The 22899-nt window shown below is 48.8% G+C and overlaps 2 protein-coding genes across 20 annotated transcripts; both read right to left on the bottom strand.

Annotated features, from left to right (window-relative positions):
* Nucleotides 1-544: 544 nt before the first annotated feature.
* On the bottom strand, nucleotides 545-4212 carry LOC123180296 (uncharacterized). 19 transcript variants are annotated; one of them, XM_044592301.1, is made up of 7 exons: nucleotides 3696-4212; nucleotides 2711-2827; nucleotides 1890-1983; nucleotides 1680-1715; nucleotides 1542-1601; nucleotides 1104-1171; nucleotides 545-887 (listed from the first exon to the last, which is right to left on the bottom strand). In XM_044592301.1, exons 1-5 carry the CDS (start codon nucleotides 3850-3852, stop codon nucleotides 1568-1570), a joined length of 438 nt encoding a protein of 145 aa, XP_044448236.1. In that variant the 5' UTR covers nucleotides 3853-4212; the 3' UTR covers nucleotides 545-887; nucleotides 1104-1171; nucleotides 1542-1567. The 19 variants fall into 19 exon arrangements, 17 of the variants coding, with proteins under 17 accessions (XP_044448236.1, XP_044448238.1, XP_044448237.1 ...); XM_044592303.1 differs by having other exon boundaries at nucleotides 1104-1195; XM_044592302.1 differs by having other exon boundaries at nucleotides 1104-1383.
* A 6593-nt stretch (nucleotides 4213-10805) lies between these two features.
* LOC123157829 (BTB/POZ and MATH domain-containing protein 2-like) lies at nucleotides 10806-14227 on the bottom strand. Its single transcript, XM_044576022.1, has 3 exons — nucleotides 13854-14227; nucleotides 13547-13791; nucleotides 10806-11277 (listed from the first exon to the last, which is right to left on the bottom strand). The coding sequence occupies exons 1-3, from the start codon at nucleotides 14199-14201 to the stop codon at nucleotides 10806-10808; spliced, it is 1065 nt and encodes a 354-aa protein (XP_044431957.1). The 5' UTR covers nucleotides 14202-14227.
* Nucleotides 14228-22899: the final 8672 nt, after the last annotated feature.

Genomic DNA, 22899 nt, shown 5'->3' on the forward strand with positions numbered 1-22899 from the left:
TAACTAACACATTAGTCACATTGCTTGCAAGGCTTATAATGATGTGCATTACCGAGAGGGCCCAGAGATACCTCTCCGACAATCGGAGTGACAAATCCTAATCTCGATCTATGCCAACTCAACAAACACCATCGGAGACACCTGTAGAGCATCTTTATAGTCACTCAATTACGTTGTGATGTTTGATAGCACACTAAGTGTTCCTTCGGTATTCGGAAGTTGCATAATCTCATAGTCAGAGGAACATGTATAAGTCATGAAGAAAACAATAGCAATAAAACTCAACGATCATAATGCTAAGCTAACGGATGGGTCTTTGTCCATCACATCATTCTCTAATGATGTGATCCCGTTCATCAAATGACAACACATGTCTATGGTCAGGAAACATAACCATCTTTGATTAACGAGCTAGTCAAGTAGAGGCATACTAGAGACACTCTGTTTTGTCTAAGTATTCACACATGTGCTAAGTTTCCGGTTAATACAATTCTAGTAGGAATAATAAACATTTATCATGATATAAGGAAATATAAACAACAACTTTATTATTGCCTCTAGGGCATATTTTCTTCACGAGAGCCCATATTAGAGGCTACCTAATTAAACTCCTAGAGATTGTATAGAAAAATTGAACTCCTGACTACCCATATTAGAGGGCACCTGCAGTCCGTCCCAAGTAAGCGTGTTGTGTGGCAGCCTGTGCTGCTCCTGTCAAGAGTAGGCGTGAACGGAGAGACAACGCATAACAGTGACGCAAACTCAAGCGGGAGATAGCAATATGGAGGGGCTCTGAAAACAGAGAGATAAATATGGCGGCAATCTGCTCCCGATCCGGAATCACGCCGCGCGATGGCATCCGGTCCAGATCTTGGGGAGGCGTTGTTCTGCGGGAAGACAAAAATAGGCAGCCGACCGATCACCAGATATTACTTACTATGATTTGCTTTAACAAGGGGACAAATAGTTTAATTAGTGATCAACTGACAAGAATCTAAACAATCTATGACATTCATCTCCTAAGACACATCCAACAGTTGTGAAGAAGCAGTTACATGAGGGCGAGGATTGGAACAAGGACTGGGAGAGGATGAGGAACATACCTAGTACAAATCCAATCTCACTTCCTTCTTTTTTCATCATTAATTACCAACATTGCCATCAGGAACATCTACAAAATATGTGTTCTCAATTCCTGGATATCCCATGAGAAATAGCAGCAATAAAAAAAGATGAAACTGGACTTAAATAGTTTGTTTAGTGTTGTAAAAATTCAATGTGTATGTAAACAAAAGAACAGTACACAGGTAACGAACTACCATTAAAAGAACCAGTTGTTGTACAAAATATAATCAATTAGGGTGTAAAAACATCATCGTGAACCTGCACCAAATCCAGAAACTAAAGAACATTATCTAAAGAAGAAGACATATGTAACACATGAAGAATGTAATCTTCTGGCAATAACTACTATCTGGCACACCAAAATAACATAGCCTGCTGCAGAACAAATAAACATGACTATGTAGAGAGAGAGAGACCATCTTTTTCTTCACCAAGCACTTCCTCAAGATTCATCCCCTTCTCCTTTTCTCTCAGACCTGCACACATGTGTTTAGAAAAACCATAAATCGAGGAGTAAAAACTGGGGAAGAAAATGAGACCTTGCTGCTCCTTGCCTCATGGCTATCCCTCTCATCCAGAAGCACAACAACCTGCCATGTTCTTCTCAAGATCAAAATAGTAGTAATCAAATTTCACAAATAAAACATCAACAAACAATGGTTAATTAGTAAAGAACCAATTTTATCTATTGCAGCGACACAGATTTCTTAGCTTGCGTACAACTCTTATGTGATAAGAAGTCAATTCTGCTGGGTAGTAAGTACCTCGTGGAGATGGTTGGCATGGCGAAGCTATAGGAGCCACCCATCACGACGAGGAGGCGAGATACGAAGAACATTTGCAGTAAGGTGTTTATGCCTGTGACGAACAAGAGCGTCTAAATTTCCTGGTATGTATATTGAATGGCTAAAGTTTATTCAAATATCAGGTAGGTACATCCACAGTAGCACAACAAATGAAGTAGTTGAAGGTGCGGTACGATGTAGGCGGTTCATCCTTGCTTTGTGATACCAAAAGTTGTAGACATAAAATAAAATTTATCACACTGTGGGCTCTGAGTAAGATAAAGAAAAGAAAAAAGGTGAACCTGGCATCCGTGATGCTCATGAACTTTATGAGTTCCAATTAGCTTCCTGGTATTTCTATCATAATCATTTGCCAATATAGAGACATATCACTGCAGAAGGTTTCTTCTTAAAAGGAAAATTAAAGACACACTCCTTCGGTTGGAATGAGTACAAGCTAGGTATATCACAGATGCACCATAATAATTTCAAAAGCGGTGAAAAAATATGCATCCAACATAGAACATAGGTCCCTGTGTATAAGGAAAAAAAGTAGTTTGCATATAAGGATATAATGCATGGACAAACATAATTGTGTGTTTGTGTGTGTGTGTGTGTGTGTCTCCAATAATTATTCTAGTAACATAATCTAATAATTAGCATATTAACAACACTATTGCTTGTAGGGTCCAATCAGAAGCTCCCAATTATTTTAGTCTGCCAGGTAATCTCTCTATGTTGCAATCTTCAAGCATATTTTGTAACCAACTTATTTATTGATAATGAGAAAGAAGAACTACCTGAGCAGCTGAGAGGAGGGCTTGTATACACTAAAATCCAATCTTGTCCACTGAGGGGATATTCAGCATACATGTCCACTGAAGCTACAATGCCAATGATCCGTTGTGATACAGTTCCTGAAATTTATGATACGGTATAAAATCATTTTGGGTAGTAGGCAACCACACCATAGCTGAATCTATCAGCAAGCAAAAGTCACATTCCAATTCTGAAGTAAGCATACAATTTCCAAGTCAAATGCTAACATACTGTATGAACCGGAGAGAATAGATCTCAATTGATTAAATAAGCAATAGATACAAAATCTGTACTCTGAGGCTGAACTTACTTAGAAACTTAATAACTAAATTATATATGTAAGCTAGTGCTCTCTCCCATAAACTATATATGAGCATGTATATAACATCACCCATCTCACAACCCATACTTAGTCTGCTCTCACTGGCAGTGCAGCAGGGAGCTTTGATTACACACATCTATGTAGCTGCGCCGTCCCTACGATAGATTTGAGTCGCTAGCGCTGTTACCTGGATGTCGTCCCACTGGATCAATCAAAGTTGCTCCCTCATGCTTTCCCGTCTAGTAGAGTGGAACCTCATGACGTCCACTGGTCTGCTAATCATTTGATCAAACTGAACATACGTACAGAGCTGAATGGTTTAGTTCATGGGTAGGCTCAGATTGAAAATTGGGTTCAGTAGTCCAAAACCAAAACTTTAAGATGGTTGGGTTGATATATTGTCGGTCATGGATTGGAGTGGGTTGGGTTGGTGTATTTAACTTCACGGATGGTATATGTGTATGTATTTTGGATTGGATTTAGTTTGGGTCTTGGAGCATTCCTATTCCCATTCCCAGGTTTACATTTGGATGCTACAACCCATGGATTGGGGTTCAGTTTGAGCTGAATATGTACAGAACTGAAACGCGTATGCATGCAGATACAGAATGGGGGAAGAAGAGAAGAGGGGAGGGGTTGGTTACCTTGGGAGGAGCAGCCATCCCCGTCGAGTCCAACGCCGTACCTCGCGCACCGGCAGCCTCTTCCTTTCTCATCCTTCCTTCCTCCTAGGCATGGCCCCATCAAGCAGAAGGAAGGAGACACACGGCGGCTTGCTCTCGATTTTGAGTCTAGTCCCATGGCCGGATCGGGGCGGATGGATCTGGGCGCCCTCCCGTCCCATGGCCGGTCGCCGCCTGATCTGCTTGTCAATCTCCCTGCCTCTCTTCTCTTGTGGTGAGGGGAGAGGGGTGGGGAAGAGAGAGAGGGCGGAGGCCATGAAAGGCTGGCTGCTCGCTGGCTCGTTGTTCCTCTCGCTACTCTCGCTCACTGCTCGGCGGCGGAGGCGACGGCGAGAAGAGGGACGAGGGTCCCGGCAGCGGCGGCGGCGGGACGAGGGTCGCGGGCGCGGGTCGAGAAGGAGAGAGAGGTGAGGCAGGAGGAAGATGAAAGGGGGCGGCACGAGTGCGGGAGGAGGAGCGGCTAGGTCTTCTCCACAGTTCGAGCGGCTCCCTTTTATACTCCGATGCGTGAAATGATGAAAATGCCCCCGGCGGGGCACTGAATTAACAGGGGGTGGCATGGGGGAGGTGGAACTATTCGTAGCGATTTAAAGGCGACGTGGATGGCCTGGTTCTGCCTACGACTTCTTGAGGGTTTATATGTTCATATGGGATGGCCTTATCAGCCAAAATTGGTGGCTTCACATCTGGCTGCATCACATTCAAGTAGCAGCTCGAGGAGTCCGTCTTTGATTGTTCGATGCTTTTGTCATTTTTATAGGAGGGGTTTAATGTGATTTTCAAAAGGTTTTCGATAATTCTCCTATCTTTCTAATGCTAATCCTTCAAGAAAGAAGAAAAGTTGTTTTTGTTGAAAATATGCTCTAGAGGCAATAATATTGTATTATTATAATAATAGTCCTCTCCTCCGGCGATGAGGAGGACCAACCGCAGTAGCGGCCACGTTTACTCTCGGAGGCGGCTCTGACGAACGAAGAATTCGTCCGTCAGATGAAGGTCATGATGGAGCGCTAGCCCCGTCAGATGGGTCCGGCGCCAGCGTTACCGGCGCGCGTGGAGGAGCCACCGTCCCCGCCAAGGGTCCGCATTAAGCAGGAGCCGGCATCCCCACGCCGGCAGGTGAAGGACGAGTCGGCGTCCCCGCCGTGCAACCGCGGCCTCCACATTAGCGGGCGTGTGAAGCAGGAGCCGGCGTCCCCCCAGCGCCTCCCCCGTGTGAAAGAGAAGCGGCACAGCCGCTACGCGCGGAACGACGGGCCCTCTTCGCCACCAGGATGCCAACGCCGCCCGATGAAGGAGGATTTGCCGCCCACGATCGCCTAGGCGCGTGGCCGCATCCTCCACTATCTCGAAGGAGGCTGTTACGACGATGCATCCGACTCTCGTGCCGTGGTATCCGAGGCCGAGCGCGCGGCGCGACGGTAGGCTAGGTACGTCCGACGCAATGCCGATCGCCGCTCCGAGTTTGCCAAGATGGATATGTCGTCGGAGTGGGTCCGCAATGACCCAGACCTCGCTGCCGCGTGGGCACTCGACTGCTCCGTCACCACCGTGGAAACGGCCGCCAGATGTCGTCGCCGCCTTGACAGCGAGGACTGGTCGTTGAGCAACTACTCCATCAACGCCGACAGGGACAAGGCCGCCGCTAGCGCCGTTGGCAGTGGCCAGGGAGGCCCTTCGCACCGCACAACAGGAGGCGGAGCAGGTCCGCCGCGACCGCCAGGCAGCCGCTGGAGGGACGACGATGACGACGCTGACACAGACGCCGATAGCGGTGCAGAAGGACAAGGCAGCCACACTTACGAGGTAGTTGTTCGATATAGGATTTAGTGTTTTTATAGCTTTTAGTAAAACGGTTGAAATATCATATGTTTATGTGAATTATAATAGAACTTGAATGAAATCCGTTCGGTTTGCATGATTTTCATCCGCCTTTTGAAAAAATGTTTGAAATATATACTGCTATGGTTGGATGTCGTCCTCCCACATTCGTGTCCGTAGATTGATCCTCTTGTCCACGGACGGATGCGGAAGAAAACTTGCGGATTGCCATTGAAGATGCCCTAAGCATGCAGCCAAAACACCTCCTTCGTGTCATAAAAGTACGTGTTATAGTACACATGCATGCAATATCGTTATCTCTCCCTCTTTTTAAAAGTTCATCCATTTGTTTTCTCTTTGATAATTCCAACCAATCGTATCTTTAAAATAATTCTTTATTTTTGAAACTTTTTATATATTTGAAATCCCGGTGGTGAGACCTTTTAGAACAAGGTCAATCTTGGATACATTTCGAACATGTTTAAAATTTGACATTTCACATTCCTACGTGAAATAAACCTATTTCACTAGAAAAATGAAAAAAAAAACCATTTCAGTTGAAAGATGTGAAATCAACCTATTTGTCCCAAATATGGAACTGAAATGTCAATTTCTAAAACTAATATTTGGAATGTGTAATAGTTTATTTCAAAAGAGTGAAATATGCTATTTCAAAAACCTGCAATTGAAATAGATGTGATTTTTGGGAAACAAACCAGTCAAAAGTACCTTCTGAAAGTGAAAAAAAAAGTGAAACTAATTATTTTGAAATATGTAACGGTTAATTTCAAAATATTGAAATATGCTATTCCAAAAATATGAAATTGAAATAGATGTGATTTTTGTGAAACAGGTAAGTGAAAAGTGGAATGTACCTTCTGAAAGTGAAAACAAGGTGACACTAAAATGTCAACTTTGTGAAACTGATTATTTGCAAATGTGTAACAATTTATTTCAAAAGAGTGAAATATGTTAATTAAAAAAATGTGCAACCACGGCGTCCAAATCGGACGTCGCGTCAACGAGGAGCGGCTGTCGCCGCCTCCCCAGCAGCTCGTCCTCCCGGAGCGCCATTACGGCGCAAGAGTGCGCGGACAGGGAGCGGTGATGCCGGTACAGGCACAATGCCGCGCGCCAGGCGGAGTTCACAGACTCCAACGTTCCACCGCCAGATATCCTCGCGGACCCGGAGCTCGCAACAACATGGGCCCTCGACCGGTCCAAAACCACGGTGGAGACGAGCAAGCGGCGTCTCCGCCGTCTCGAATAGGAGATGGTGAAGTACAACCGGGAGTGGTGTTTCCGCGAGTCCACCGCCATCACCACCTCCTTCAACTACTGCCACCTGTCTCTCCCCCAGCTCAAGTTTGCAGTGGCCGCAGCCGCACTGCCCGCATCGCAGGAGCAAGCCGAGAAGATCATCCATGAGCACCGGAGAGCGACAACAACAGGGAAGCCCTGCCGTGATCCCACGCCTTACCATCGCCCGAAGCCTGACTCCAACGATGGTGACGGGTGCCGCCGGCTAGCATGGCAGGGCGTACGAGGTCCCCGTCAAGTATAGGGTAGTTTAGGTTTTTCTATGGATTACCGGTCGAAATGTCGCCCGGTTTTATGTAAAAATTACCCGAGTTTCAATGAAAATATCCGGTTGTTAAAATTAGCATCAAATTTATTTACTTTCATTAAATTTTGTTTCAAATGTGGCCGGACATTTGCGGCTAGTTTTGGATGCCTGGCTCCAGCATCGCTATCCCTGTACTAGTTCCCTTCCGCGGAAGGATACAGACGTCCGGTTGGAAGGTCAGCGTTGGAGATGCCCTTATTCCTTCAAATTTGTATCTATATCTACTAGCAAAAGAGCCCGTGCGTTGCAACGGGAGAGAAAACATAACACACGCTCTTAACTCAACAACCATCACTCAAGACCACAATAGGTCCATCTCCTTTATTTTTGCGAGGCATCATATTTGTGTTGCCGCTTATCCTACTTCTCACCCTCGCCGACGATGGCCTCGGTGTTCACACAAAACAACAAAAAATGTGTGTTAAATATGGTTAATCCTAAGGCGTCTCTCTCCCCCTCTCTCCTCCCTCTCCCTCTCTCTCTCTCTCACTCTCGCGATGAGAAATCTGTTGTTTTCCCCTGCGACATTTTTTAGAGGTATGCATGTGTAGTTATCGATGTTTTCTTTTCCGTATATGGTTATAGTGGGGTGTTTATTTGCAATCCGGATCGCCACCGGTATGAAAAAAAAAGGATCTTGCGCTATAAATTATAAGTTTGCTTCCATAACAATATTTTAAAAATATTTAACAGGTAAAATTAACATCATATTTAGATTCCACACATTTTTCTAATAAAATTTCATATATAATATGTTAAAATCGAAGTTACGGTTTAAAAGATACAGATAATTTAGAAAATCATTTGGTTTGACTCAAATATATTTCTAAATAATATTTAAAAATACTTAACAGGTAAAAATAATCTCATATTCATATTCTACAAATTTTTCTAATCAAATTTCATATATAACATGTTCAAATCGGAGTTACGGTTTAAAAGATATGAATGATTTTAAAAAGCGTTTGTTTGACTTAAATATGATCCGCCGATGAATTACCTAAACCATCAGGGGGGGTTTTCGAAAAATGTAAAATAACGGTTCGGGTGTGACTTGATTCCGGACGGCGGGTTGATTTCAAGAAAAGATAGGGACTTTTCTGAAAAATGCCATGACGGACGAAAGAAACCCAATTTGCTTTATTATTAGGTAAAGATACCTATCTGTTTTTGCATGGTAATACGTGTCTCATTTATATAGAATAAAGATCAAGTTACAAGGCACGTAAGCACCGATCATACATGACTGGAAAGATAGGAAAATCCTATGTAAAATACCAGCGCCTGTTCCTTTCCTTCGATACCACCGAAGCGGCCACCAAAGGGTAAAAAGACAGATCACCTCTTCGCCCAAGTTCGACGCGGCTCCATCGCTGATCAGCAGCTTTACGGACCTCCAAAGTAGTTTGCCAAAAGCAAAATCATAGCCGTTGAAAGAATCAGACCGGGGCAACATGTCCCCGGACACGCCATCGAACTTCAGAACTGACACCCTCGCATGACGACGACGTCGGAGAAGGAAACCAGAACTGCCCGCCTTCGACCACAGACCCAACACAAGATACTCCATCTTCCAGCTGTCACTTGCGTAGACAACCGCCTCCGCGTACTCCTGAACGACGAAACCTCCCTGCTCCACCATGACGTCGGAGACAACGCCACAGCAACGGGGACAGAGCAGAAGGAGAGACACACCTGATGGAGTCGCCGCCGCCGCCTCATCAACACCATCCATGAACCCTAACGCTGTCGATCTAAGGGATCGACAGAGACACGATGCCATCAACTCTGAGACGCCGCCATGAAGGACACCGCCGGTGTGGGAGTGGGGTTGAGGCAGATTTATTCGTCCGGGCGCCGCTCCCATCACCCCAACGACGCACCACGACCTACAAATCCAAAACCTAACTACAGAGCGGAGGAACGGGGTCCCTCCTCCCTCCTGCCGCCGGAGCAGCGGCCGAAGGGAGAGGGGGCCAGCGCACCGGCCGATGGAGATCGGAGGAAAAGAGTCGCCTCGCCCTAGTCGCCTGGTGGCGGCGGCGGCTAGGGTAGGAAAGGATAGCAAGCTGTATCGCCAACGCCCTGAAAAGACTGGTGGTTAATAAAGGGGCTATTGCTTCTTATCACCGTAACTTCGTCCGTTTTTCCGTCTGTCTATTGCCTTGGTTTGGTACGTCAATTTTCGTCCGTCACGCTGCTCGTAAGCTTCATCCTCGATACAACTTTGCGTACAGGCTGGGCCAAATCGCCTTACTGGGCCTTGGCCCGAAATCGGCCCAGGCCAAAAATATGACGCAAAACAAATGTCTTCATGTGGGATCGAACTCCCTACGTTGCACGTCGAGGCATAAGGCTGCAACCAAAAGAACTAGAGCATCTGGATGAAAACAAAAGGTTTGTTCTTTATAAATTAGTACCACCTCGCTGCTTTATGATCCGTTCGACGGATTTGTATATGTTTCCGATTCAAAATCAATAAGCAACCTGGAGAATTAATGGGCATAAATAAGGAAAAATAGTGGCGTGATTAGCGGGCATAAAATATGGAAAGAGAGTTTCGCAAAAAGAAAAAGGAAGGAGAGGATAATGACCATATAATACCAGCGTGTGATCCTTGGGCAAAAATAAGGAAGGTGAGCTCCTAAAAAAAAGGAGAGAACAACCTTGCAAAGATATTACGTGGGCTTAAATAAGGAAGGAGAGTTGCTTTAAAAAAGAAGGAGGTAATAATGTTGCAAAGGAATTATAATACAAGCGCATGATCAATATACATAAATAAGGAAGGAGAGTTTAAGAAGAAAGAAATGCCTTTAAGATTTGAAAATTAGGGGGGGTCCTTTAGGGTCAGAATTATCGTACAAAAATTGTATCAAAAGTATTGTATGTGTAAAAAAAGTGTATGTGTTGGGATTGTTTGTTCAAATGCGGAGGAATTATAATTCATTATTTCTAATGTACTGGAGATGGTCTAACAGAACCATTTTAGCGAGATTTTTTTCATGACAACTTACAAATAACGCCTTTAAGATTTTAAAATTAGGGAGCCTTTTAAGATTAGAATCGTCGTACAAAAATCGTATCAAAAGCATTGTATCTGTAGCATGCATCTTAATGTAGAATTGAGAAAAGACTTCCTCGCCTGCGAGCGTTGCAACGCTCTGCAACACATCTGGGGACGAGGCCACGTAAATCTCTCCTCACCCTAATTAATTTCTCTCCCGGGTGAATTCAAGAGTGGGCCCACACTAACTAATCACCCCCCAATTCAACTATGGGGCCCACACTAACTAATTTCACCCACCTGAATTCGCGTGAATTAGCCACGCCCGTTGCACGTCTTCCTGTCGTTGCTGGGTGGCACCATTCGTATATTGTTGGGCCTTTTGATGGATACATCATTATATTTCCAGTTGCAACGCACGGGCATATGTGCTAGTTGAAATAAAAAGACAATAGATACCAGATAATATTATAATTTTGAACGGCAAATGTCGGCAAAATACTAGTAAATAACCTCAAAAGAAGTGGTTGAACAAGTCAACAAGCACACAAGCAGATAGGCAAACCATTCAAAGCATATTTGCGTCTTGAACTGCGACTATATAAGTGAACGAGATCTACTACTGCTTCCACATGAGAGTTGGATGGTAAGCTGCTTTCAGCTGATCAAAACTACGGGTTGCCACGGCTGCTTCAAGATTACACGGATCAGCGAGGAAGTGCATGCAAGCCTCCTTAAGCACGCGGCAACAATGCTGCTCAGCAAACGCCAGTGTGGCGCCGACCGAAAACATATTGATGTGCCCGCACAACGCCTCCTCGCAGATCAACTTCAGCCTGTCCAGCTTGTACCTGTCCGCCGCCACGAGCAGCGGCTTCGCCATCGTCGCCAACGTCTCTCGCTTCGCCATCTCTTCCGGCAGCGCGTCCGTGTAGATGAAGTGGAGCAGCGCCTTGAACACCCCGGCATCAGTTCCGTCCACACGTATCCTCGTCGCTGCAGGCGACCGGAGCAGCTCAGCCATGAAGATAGGAGACACGGCAGCGAGCATCCACCTGTGCGCCGGGAAGGTCTCCCCGCCGACCTCGATCCGAAAGGATGGTTTTCGGTTTGCGTTTTTTCTGGCCCCTGAACGAGATGGCCGAAATTCGGCCATTTTAAAAATTTCGGTAAAATCTCGGACGAAATTACAGAACCAAAATTTGAATTTTAAACAAAATTTGACTAAAAATTGGCCAAAATTCGGCTAAATTTTTTGAAATCAAGCAGAGCAAAAAGTATAGCAGTCGAACAACACTTAGGAGTACGTATATACGTTTACCAAACTAGCTTTGGGGATTGAAAACTCCAAAAGAAAAGATTGAGGGCGATGCTAGGCGCCGGCGCACCAGCCGAACGCTTCGGCCGGTCCAACCCTAGCCGTCCGATCGGCCCGTCCCGATCCGTTGGATCCAATCAGGTCCTTCTCTTCCTCCCCGTCTCGCCACCGCACGCGTCCCCCCCCCCCCCCCCGTCGCCGCCCCCTTCGCCTGCCCTCCGGTGGTCGCCTGTCCCCACCCTCGCCAGTCTTCCTCGTCGTCGCCGGACCCCGCCCTCGCCGCCCGTCCTCGTCGCCGGTCCCCGCCCTCGCCGCCCGTCCTCGTCGCCGGTCCCCGCCCTCGCCGGCTGTCCTCGTCGCCAGTCTTGAAGCACACCGGCACCCCTTGTCGTCGCAGCGCCTAGCAGCCGCCACCGTCGCTGCACTGTCGTGTCGCCGACGCAGCTCTCAACGTCGCTGCTCGCTGCCATTGGCGAGTCAGGTTGAAGCTTTTTATCTCATCGGTTGAAGCTTTTCTCTATGCCTGATGAAGCTTTTCTCGCGGATTGAAGCTTTCCACCGTGCCAAATGAAGCTTTTTTCACCCGAGCTTGAAGCTTTTTTCACAAAAGGGTTGCAAGCTTTTTACTCTGCGGTTGCAACAAAAACACAGAGATACGCCATGGTCGTCGTCGAAGGAGGATTTTCTCAATCTCTTTTTGAAGCTTTTTCATCTGCGGGTTGAAGCTTTTTGTCAAAACGGTTATAACTTTTCCTGTATTTCGTTGTCTGGTTGAAGCTTTTTTATCTACTGGATGTAGCAAAAACCTCCAACGGTAGTAGCAAAAAGCCAGCTACGGTTGCAGCAAAAAAATCATTGTCGTCCTCGCAAGGTCGTAGCTCTGCCTGATGGATGTAGCAAAAAGCTTTGCCAGTAGTAGCAAAATCCAACAACGGTTGCAGCTTTCCCTTTTTGTGTAGTGCCATTGAAGCTTTCTATGTCTATGGTTGAAGCTTTTTTCAACGGGTGTTGAAGCTTTTTTAGGTGACGGTTGCAACACTTGTATACGCGGGAGGATCCGGGCGTGGCTGCAGGCAGCCATGGCGGCCGGCAAGGGAGCGCTTCACCGGCTGCGACCCCGTGATGACGATGACGCCGTTTTGCTGCAACCGTAGTAGATTTTTGCTACCACCGGCGATTGAATTCGCTACAACCGGTTCCAGCAAAAATTCACCGTGAGGGGTAGTCTGCCATGGCTGGTTGCAGGTCCGGCGAGGTAGGCAGAGCTCCGATGCATGCGAGGGAGTCGTCGCCGTGGTAGCACCCCGTAGCACCGGTTGCAGCATCTCCCGTTGTCACCGCCCCTCGGTCGTCGGCGAGATGGGATGGTCGCGGGCGAGCTTCGAGCGGGGAGGGGAGCGTGTGGCGCTGCGACCGGGGGGCGGGGGGGGGGAGGAGGAGGGGGAAGGGATGGGAAGGAGAGGGCAGAAGAAGAGGGCGGCGCGGCGCGAGGAAGAGGAAGAGGAACAAGGGGATCGGGAGGAGCGCGAGCGTATGATGCGCTGCGCGTCGCTTCGATCGAGTGGCCCGCGTGGGACCGGCGGAACAGTTCGGCCGGTGCGCCGTTCCTAAACACTTCCCTTGAAACAAGGATACAGAGAGGTGCTCCAGAGTTGAGGAGTTCCCGATGGATTTAGCCGCAGCCCGCAGCCGGCAGAGGTCGGCAACAGGGGCCGGGTCGTAGGAACGGCGCGACTGGGGCAGGAGCGGCTTGCTCGAGCGGGGAGGCAAGCGCCGACGAGTGGAGGAGCCGCGTACAGGCGCATCGCCGCCGCCGCAAACACAGGGGCCGCATGGGGATCGTGATTTGTTTAGGGTTCAGGAGTTCGCATCGATGCTTTTAACTCAGGCAAACTGTGGGAAGGCCCAGAAGTTGGATTGGGCCAGAAAAAAGTTCAAACTGGGCCGAAATTTTTGGCCGGCATAGATATTTACCGGGCCTAGGCGAGATGACCGAATTCGGCCGGAAATTGTTTTTTTCGGCCGAAAATCAAGACACATTCTCCACGTCCGCCTCCTCTTTGGACTCCCAGAGGTCCTCTGTGAGTTGCCGGTGCAGGCCGGGCGGCGGCACCATGGCGCCCGTGGATGCACGCCGGGCGCCGTAGTCCGTGGTGCGCATGTCAAGGACGGTCACGTTGCAGAGGATGCACAAGCAGCCGTCCTTGAGGTGCTCCTCCTCGTCAAGGTCTTCGATCTTCATGAAGGCACCCCAGCCAAACGCGTCGTGGTTCGAGAAGTTGTTCGCCTGGGTCAGTGGGTCTCAGTCTCACTCTCACTCTCACCATCGGTTTCATCCGATAATTGGGCATTACCCTTTGTCCACGATGGGTTCCCGGCGTGGTCGAGGATGCTCATGCAGTAATCAGCCGTGGCGTCACCGGTGCGGCCGTGGCTGGCGTGCTCGAGGTAAAGGGAGATGTAGCCTCGATATCCTACTTCGCCCCTCGGGTAGCACTTGATGCGCCAGTCGTGGCCGCCCGCGCCGAACGTGCCTGATTTGATCACCGTGCCATTGCCGACCATCTTCTGGATGCGCTTGTACTGGTCGATTCTGAACAGGTAGGAGCCCGTCACCGGCCTCGTGATGAGGGTGCCAGCGGAGAGATGGTGCCGGCCGGCGGCGCGGAGGGCAGATACGAGCGCCGACATCGACATGATTGAAATATCGAGGAGACGATCGGCGCAGCTGCAGGTTGTCTATGATTGATTGCAAAACGATCCGGTGGGATTTTATCAGGGATTTTGAAGTTGTTTTCCTTCTAAAGGATATCCAATATTATGCAAAGAAACAGACTTGCTGATCCAGCGGGATTTTATCGTTGTGTTCGTTTGGATTTTTTAAATCGCTTATTAGTTTCCAAGTTTTTTTTGCTTTAGTATAGTACCACACTCACCCCCCCCCCCTCCCGCCCCCTGTTTTTCCTCCTCATCATTCGTTAACCTCGCATCCCTTTCCATTGGTTCAGATTTTGTTTCCTAAATCCTGGTTAACTGAACCGTAACTTACGTCTGTCCGCCCACTTCTCCACCTTGTCCCGTTCCTGATTATTTTTGTTTACCAAAATCTCTCCTTCCATTCTCACTGAGCATACTGAGGAAAGCAAACGCATTGATCACGTATTAATCCCACACACTCCACATATATGGTCCGACTGAGATTGATTCCGTTGATCGTCCCTTGCATATCAGGTGTTTCTATATCTTTATCTTTATCTTTTCTTTACCTAATAGTAAAAGAGAAAGACTTTCATAGTTCTTTATCCGTCATCTCTCTATATCCGTTAATTTTGTGTTAACTTTACAGATTGACGGCTGAGATTTTAAAGTAAATCAACACGAAAAAGGATTCGCACTACCGATCATTATCGCATGCACGAGCGCACAATCGTAGCATTAGGCCTCTATAGGATTTTGATATGCCAACCGGTGTGTGGGCCTTAAAGCACGCGTCATGTGCAGCCCAAAGCAAATTTATCTACCTTGACTGAAGAAAATTGATTTTAAAAAAAACACTGTAGAAAAGCCATTGTACATCATCGGTTGTAAGAGTCCAATTTTTTTACTACTCTTCACCCTCCTGATAAGCAACGCAGATCCCCTTGAAAAATAAATAAAGCGATCTACATAAATAATTTTCTTACAAATCATGGCAAGAACACGTACTGACTGGCGAAGGTCAGACGACATCGAAGAGCTGCAATACCGATCGATCACATCAACGACACCGTGGCGACCGCGGGGTCACGTGCCTCAGCCTGTTCCGCTTCCTCGCTTCCATGATAGGCACCGTCAGGAACACATCTATACGCCCGAGGCGACCCGCCACCTCGACTCCCGCCCTGACCACGAGCTTGTCGATTACTCCCTCGCCTTCCTCCGCACAACTGCCTAGGGTTTGCCATCAGAGATCTCACCGCAACCTGCCCCCTGATGCCACCCCCATACGCGGCGTCCAAGTGGGTCACGACCAGCTGCTGCTACCACTGCGTCATCCCTCTCTCGCACCATCACTATGGTTCTGGATTCGAGGTGACACTACTGCATCCAACTAGGACGCGAGATCAGGGTGGGCGCCGCTTATTCTGAGGACACGGGACTCGCCATAGCCAGCAAGTACGTGGGCATTCTCGGGCACCACGGCTTTCAAGGATGCAGGAGCCGCCTCAGCCAACAAGGACGCGTGAACCATGCAGAGGTAAGCAGTTCTGCTTTATCTAGACTACTCAGCCAGCCTTGAAAAACATCTCTCTCTAATTCCACTCTGGTTTGTACGCTGTAGCAATTTTTTGCTCTCCTATTTTGATGTTGCACTATATGCAATAATAGGTTGTGTAAATCTTTGAGGGTTAAAACTGCTCATGGGAGATGCCTCCGTGACCAAGCCTCACTGTATGTCTTTTCCTACAAGCTATTAGATATCATTGTCACAGTAATTGTGTACTTCTTTATTATTTAGAAAAGCACAAGGTTTTGCCTCTGTGGTCCTAATTGATCTGGTTTAATTTTAGCGTAGTTCTCAGCAGTTATCCTCAGATGCAAGTTAAGCAATTCGAAGCAGATTCCTGCAGGTAAATTTTCTTTTGGTTTAGCTTATGCACGTGTGCTGTGGTACATCTGGTATGTTTATGCTATTATTAAGGAACATGGATTACTTGCATAGTGTAGAATACGAGAATAGGCTGTGCAACACGCAATGCATTGATCGGTGCACCAGACACGTATATATGAGTATAGAGGGGGGCCACAACCTGGACTAGATAGAGGAAATAAGAGGTGGGCCCAATACACAATATGCACGTACACAATATACTCAACACCCCCTGCAGTCGAAGCGGCGCCAGTGACGCAGAGACTGGAACGAAACTCCTCAAAGGTGGAAGTCGGTAGGCCCTTCGTCATCACATCGGCGAACTGGTGCAGTCGGAACATGGAGAACCCGAATACGTCCAAGGGCCACCTGCTCGCGCACAAAGTGAATGTCCAGCTCAATGTGTTTCGTCCAGCGATGATGAACGGGGTTGGCGGAGAGGTACACCGCAGAGACGTTGTCACAGTAGACAACCGTAGCCTGGGAGACATCGTGATGCAGCACGTGAAGTAACTGTCGTAGGCAGGTGCACTCGGCAACGGCATTAGCCACAGCTCGGTACTCAGCCTCCGCGCTGGAGCGTGAAACCGTGGGCTATCGCTTGGACGACCACGAGATGAGTGAAGGACCGAGGTAAACGCAGTAGCTAGAGGTGGACCGACGGGTGTCGGGGCAGCCAGCCCAGTCCGCGTCGGAGTAGGCCACCATCTCCAGAGAGGGGGACACCATGAGGGTGAGCCCAAGGGTCATCGTGTCGCGGATCTGCTTCACGAGAGTCCAATGGAAGTCACGAGGGGCGTGCATGTGGAGGCACACCTGCTGAACAACATACTGTAGATCCGGTCGGGTGAGAGTCAGATACTGAAGAGCACCGACAATAGACCGGTAGAAGGGAGCATCCGACGCTGGCGAGTGAGGGAGTCCCGGATTAAGGGGTCCTCGGGCGTCTGGCCTATTAGCCATGGGCCGGATTGATGGGCTGTGAAGATACGAAGACCGAAGACTGCACCCGTGTCCGGATGGGACTCTCCTTGGCGTGGAAGGCAAGCTTGGCGACCGAATATGTAGATTCCTTTCTTTGTAACCAACCTTGTGTAACCCTAGATCCTCCCGGTGTCTATATAAACCGGAGGACTTAGTTCGGAAAGGCAGATACTCATTACCATAGTCATACAGGCTAGACTTCTAGGGTTTAGCCATTACGATCTCGTGGTAGATCAACTCTTGTAATACTCATATCCATCAAGATCAATCAAGCAGGAAGTAGGGTATTACCTCCATAGAGAGGGCCCGAACCTGGGTAAACATCGTGTGCCTTGTCCCCTGTTACCATCGACCTTAGACGCACAGTTCGGGACCCCCTACCCGAGATCCGCCGGTTTTGACACCGACATTGGTGCTTTCAATGAGAGTTCCACTGTGCCGTCGATGACAGGGTCGATGACTCGCCTCGTCCTTAAAGACAATATCACCACCGGAGGAGAACTGGCCCCAGGCCAAACCCTCCGGCTGGGCGGCTTTACCATGACCGCCCGTTCGGCCGTTAAGCCGACGATGACCTCTCGGGCCATCGAAAATCCCCTTCGTATCAACCCCAAACACTCCAAGTAGATGGATCCGATGGAGTTTTCGTCTTTAAACGAGCTCCTTGATCGCATTGCTGCCCTGGGAATCGCCACAGATTACGATCGGATCGGGCTTAAACCCGACCAAAGAGAAATCAAATCTCCACCGTTCACCCACCAGATAGCGGTAGTCGAGGAGCAAGACGGCAACTCTTCGCCTATACTAAAGACGGACTATGTTCGGGTCGCTGACCCTGCAGAGCCGGATACCCACCAGCGAAAGGACGTGATCAACCTTCCGAACATAGAATCGGATGGCGGGCATAAGCAATCCGAAGATACTCCGGAGTCCGGACTGTTACGTTTGGAAAATCATCAGGCTCCGGATCATCGATCGGGTCAAGGTCCGGATTCAATTCCACCCACCCATCCAAACGTAAGCGCTCTTATGAGCATACAACAGCAGTCGCAGGAAACGGTCCATCACTTCTGGGCCAGATTCCTCCTTGTCAAGGACAAGGTTAAAGATTGCCGCGACGAGGACGCGATATCTGCGTTCTACAATAATTGCACGGACGAAGGAATCCTCAACGCCATTAATCGCCGCCGTATACTACACTTTGCGGACTTGGCAACTATCGTATAGAAGTACAATGCAATGGAAAGCGCCTGGAAAGATCAGGCAGCTTGTTGGGAGCCATCGATCCCAACTCGACCGCTCGTCCAGGCGAAAAGGGCGCATCCCCGTGACACGCCCAATCAAATATCCAAGAAATATAAGTCCATTACGGGGCGCGGAACCATTCTGGAAGGATGGCTTGATGGGACATGCAAAATACATGCAACGCCGGACAACATACCAACACACAGCCTTAGAGCATGTTGGATACTCCGGCAAGTGGCAAAGAGTGGCGAGAATATCCTCACCAAGAATATCCCAGAACAACACCCCTGGGAAGACGGCGACCCCAGAGTACTGACGATCTTCGAGACATTCGCCTCAAACAATAAGTGCAAAAGGGCACTCCGCGACCTCGCCGAAGTCTATCAAATCACCACAGTAAACCCTTGGAACGACACGGCCATAACCTTTAATGCCGGTGACGAACCAAAATTCAGGACAGTCCGAGCAAGTCGCTTTAGTCCTCAGTCCCATCGTGGACGGCTTTCGACTCACCAAGGTCCTCATGGACGGTGGCAGCGGACTAAACCTCATCTATGAGGATACACTCCACAAAATGGAAATAGACAGGAGCCGCATCAAGCAAAGCAGCACGACCTTCCGAGGAATCATTCCCAGTCGGGAGGCGCGGTGTGCGGGAAAAATCACACTTGACGTGGTATTCGGCACCCCGGAGAACTATCGGTCTGAAGAAATCACTTTCCAAGTGGCTCCTTTCAACGGATACCACGCCCTGTTGGGGAGGGATGCTTTTATACGCTTCCAAGCTATACCTCATTACGGGTATATGAAGCTCAAAATGCCCGAACCAAACGGCATAATCACTCTTGTCAGTGAACCGAACATAGCACTCCGTGCCGAAAACAAAACCGCATCCCTGGCCCTTGAGGCATCATCTGAAGCCCTCGCGGCCGAAGAATTAACCGCACTGCGCTCCACGGTGGACAGGGACGATGTGATCTTAGGCAAACAACCCAAATCCACCTCCTTCAAACCGGCAGAAGAAATAATCAAATTCCAGGTCCACCCAACGGACCCCATGAAGACAGCATCTATTGGAGCACAACTAGACCCAATAGTCGACGCCGCACTAAAGGATTTCCTTCGGGAAAACTGGGATATATTCGCCTGGCACCCTTCTGACATGCCTGGAATCCCACGTGAGCTGGCCGAACATAGCCTTAATATCTTAAAGGGATACAAACCAATCAAACAAGCACTGCGGCGCTTTTCCGAGCCCAAACTCCAAGCTATGGGGGAAGAGCTGGCCAAGCTAATTGAGGCTAGATTCATCAGAGAAATAAAACATCCGGACTGGCTGGCAAACCTGGTGATGGTACCAAAAAGGACAAATCCTGGCGGTTGTGCGTCGATTTTAAAGACCTCAACAAGGCTTGCCCTAAGGATCCCTTCCCCCTCCCCCGCATCGATCAAATCATTGATGCTACCGCAGGACACGACTCACTGTGTTTCCTCGATGCATATTCTGGATACGATCAAATCAAAATGAAGGAGTCCGATCAAGCTACAACAGCATTCATTACCCCATATGGGGCATTTTGCTTCAACACCATGCCCTTCGGGCTTAAGAACGTCGGCGCCACATACCAACGCATGATTCAAACATGCCTGGAGAAACAGATCGGCAAGACGTTTGAAGCATATGTGGACGATGTCGTCATCAAAACTAGGCGCGTCGAAACACTAATAGACGATTTACGTCTCACATTTGATAACCTCCGCGCGTATGACATTAAGCTCAATCCGGAAAAGTGCGTTTTCGGCGTCCCCGCTGGAAAACTGCTGGGCTTCATCGTTTCCAATAGAGGAATTGAAGCAAATCCAGCCAAAATCCGAGCTCTGTCACAATTGGCTATGCCAACAGACCTTAAACAAGTCCAAAAGCTCGCGGGTTGCGTGGCAGCTCTAAGCCGCTTTATCTCCAGATTGGGAGAAAAGGCACTGCCACTCTATCGCCTTTTACGGCGAACCGATCACTTCGAGTGGACGGACGCGGCAACAGCCAGACTGGAGGAAATAAAAACCCTTCTTGCGAGCAACCCAATCCTGGCCGCGCCAAACGTCGACGAACCGATGTTATTATACATATCGGCAACACATCAGGTGGTGAGAGCCGTGCTCGTCGTTGAACGAGAACAGGACGGACACAAATTCCCGCTTCAAAAGCCAGTATACTACGTATCTACTGTCCTTACACCATGCAAATCCCGGTACCCCCATTATCAAAAGATAGCATACGCGGTCTTCATGGCATCCCGAAAGCTCCGTCACTACTTCCAGGAGTGTTTGATCACGGTGGCTTCCGAAGTACCACTCAATGACATTATAAACAACCGCGATGCCACGGGCCGGATTGCCAAATGGGCCATTGAGCTCCTTCCATTTGATATTACATACAAACCACGTCGAGCTATTAAATCCCAAGTACTGGCTGACTTCGTCGCCGAATGGACAGAGGCCGAACTCCCTAAAGAGTACGGCGCATATTCCAATTGGGTTATGTATTTCGATGGCTCCAAAATGCTGGCAGGGCTAGGGGCGGGCGTCGTTTTAACGTCACCTACTGGAGACGTCGTTCAGTACGTACTCCAAATACTATACACAGACTCCAACAATGCAGCCGAATACGAGGCCTTATTGCATGGTCTCCGGATGGCTGTCTCCATGGGCATACAATGCCTAGAAGTGCACGGGGACTCAAACCTTGCAATATCTCAAATAAATGGAGACTTTGAGGCCAAAGATCCGAAGATGGCAGCTTATCATAATGCCGTCATAAAAATGTCGGCCCGGTTCGAGGGGCTCGAGTTCCATCATGTGGCTCGAGAAAGTAATCAAGCGGCGGACGTTCTTGCTCGTATCTGCGCTAAGCGCGACCCCGTCCCACCTAATATCTTTCTGGAAAGGCTCTTTAAGCCATCCGTGGTGTGGCAGGGGGAAAACGGCAACACTAGTCCGGATCCGAACATAAGCCCAGATTCCAAAAACACCGACATCATCGGAGGCCCAGCCACCGAAATAACACCGTCGGCGCATCTCATCATGGCAGTCATTGCCCCATGGACCGAACCCTTCCTGGCCTACCTTAACAGGAAGGAACTTCCTGAGGACCAGAATGAGGCCCGCCGCATTGTCCGGCGTTCGAAGGCCTACAAGGTCCATGACGGAGAGCTCTATAAGAAAAGCGTTACCGGAGTCCTTCAAAGATGTATCTCCGAGGAGGAGGGGCGGCAACTTGTGGCTGAGATTCATGCCGGTCTCGGCGGGCACCACGCCGCAGCTCGGGCCCTTGTTAGCAAGGCCTTCCGTACAGGGTTCTATTGGCCGACGGCCCGAGCGGATGCACAGGACCTTGTCCAACGTTGCGTAGGATGCCAACTCTTCGCCAACCAAAGCCATATGCCCCCACCGCCCTACAAACAATCCCCATCACTTGGCCTTTTGCGGTCTGGGGACTGGATATGGTTGGACCCCTTAAAGGAGGAAGCCATAAGAAAAAATATCTGCTGGTCATGGTGGATAAATTCACCAAGTGGATAGAGGCCAAACCAGTTAAAACGGCCGAGTCCGGGCCAGTAATAGACTTTATATCCGGCGTCGTACACCGTTATGGTGTTCCGCACAGCATCATCACTGATAACGGCTCCAATTTCACAGCCGACGAAGTGAAAACCTGGTGTGCTAATCTGGGCATCAAGCTCGATTACGCCTCTGTCTATCATCCACAGACAAACGGCCAAGTCGAATGAGCCAATGGTCTTATTATGAGCGGCATTAAACCCAGACTAGTGCGGTCTTTGAAGGAATCAGACAAGCACTGGGTTGAGGAGCTCGACTCCGTACTCTGGGGGCTGCGGACCACGCCCAATCGCACTACCGGATACACACCCTTTTTCATGGTGTACGGCGCAGAGGCAGTATTACCCTGCGACATTATTCATGACTCACCTCGAGTGCGCATGTACGAAGAGAGAGAGGCCGAGCTTGATCGGCAGGACAACCTAGATGCCCTGGAGGAGGAGCGCGACGTCGCAAAAGCCCGTTCTGCATTTTATCAACAGCAGGCTCGCAGGTACCAAAGCAGAGAAGTGCGGGCCAAAACTTACAACGTCGGCGAACTCGTTCTACGCCTGCCGGAGAAGAAAAAGGACAAACTCAAGCCCAAATGGGAGGGTCCCTTCATCATCGACGAAGTTCTCACCGGAGGAGCGTACCGCTTGCGTGATGCGTCAGACAATCGACTAGAGCCGAATCCCTGGAACGCGGCCAGACTCCGAAGATTCTATGCCTAGCGCCGAACTCTTTGTTCGTCTCCTTCCTCTTATTGTTTTCATCATTTTTTCTCTCTTTTCGTTTTTTTCTCTTTAGCCTTAAAGGCTTTCATGCGGATTAGACCGTGCTCCCCCGACGCATACATCTTCAAGTATGCACGTCTATCATACCTGGGGGCTTCTTGGATAGAAGCTTGCTATTTCTATTTTCTGAGCATAAAGCTCA

Source organism: Triticum aestivum, chromosome 1D, assembly GCF_018294505.1.
Source record: "Triticum aestivum cultivar Chinese Spring chromosome 1D, IWGSC CS RefSeq v2.1, whole genome shotgun sequence".
NCBI lineage: Eukaryota > Viridiplantae > Streptophyta > Magnoliopsida > Poales > Poaceae > Triticum > Triticum aestivum.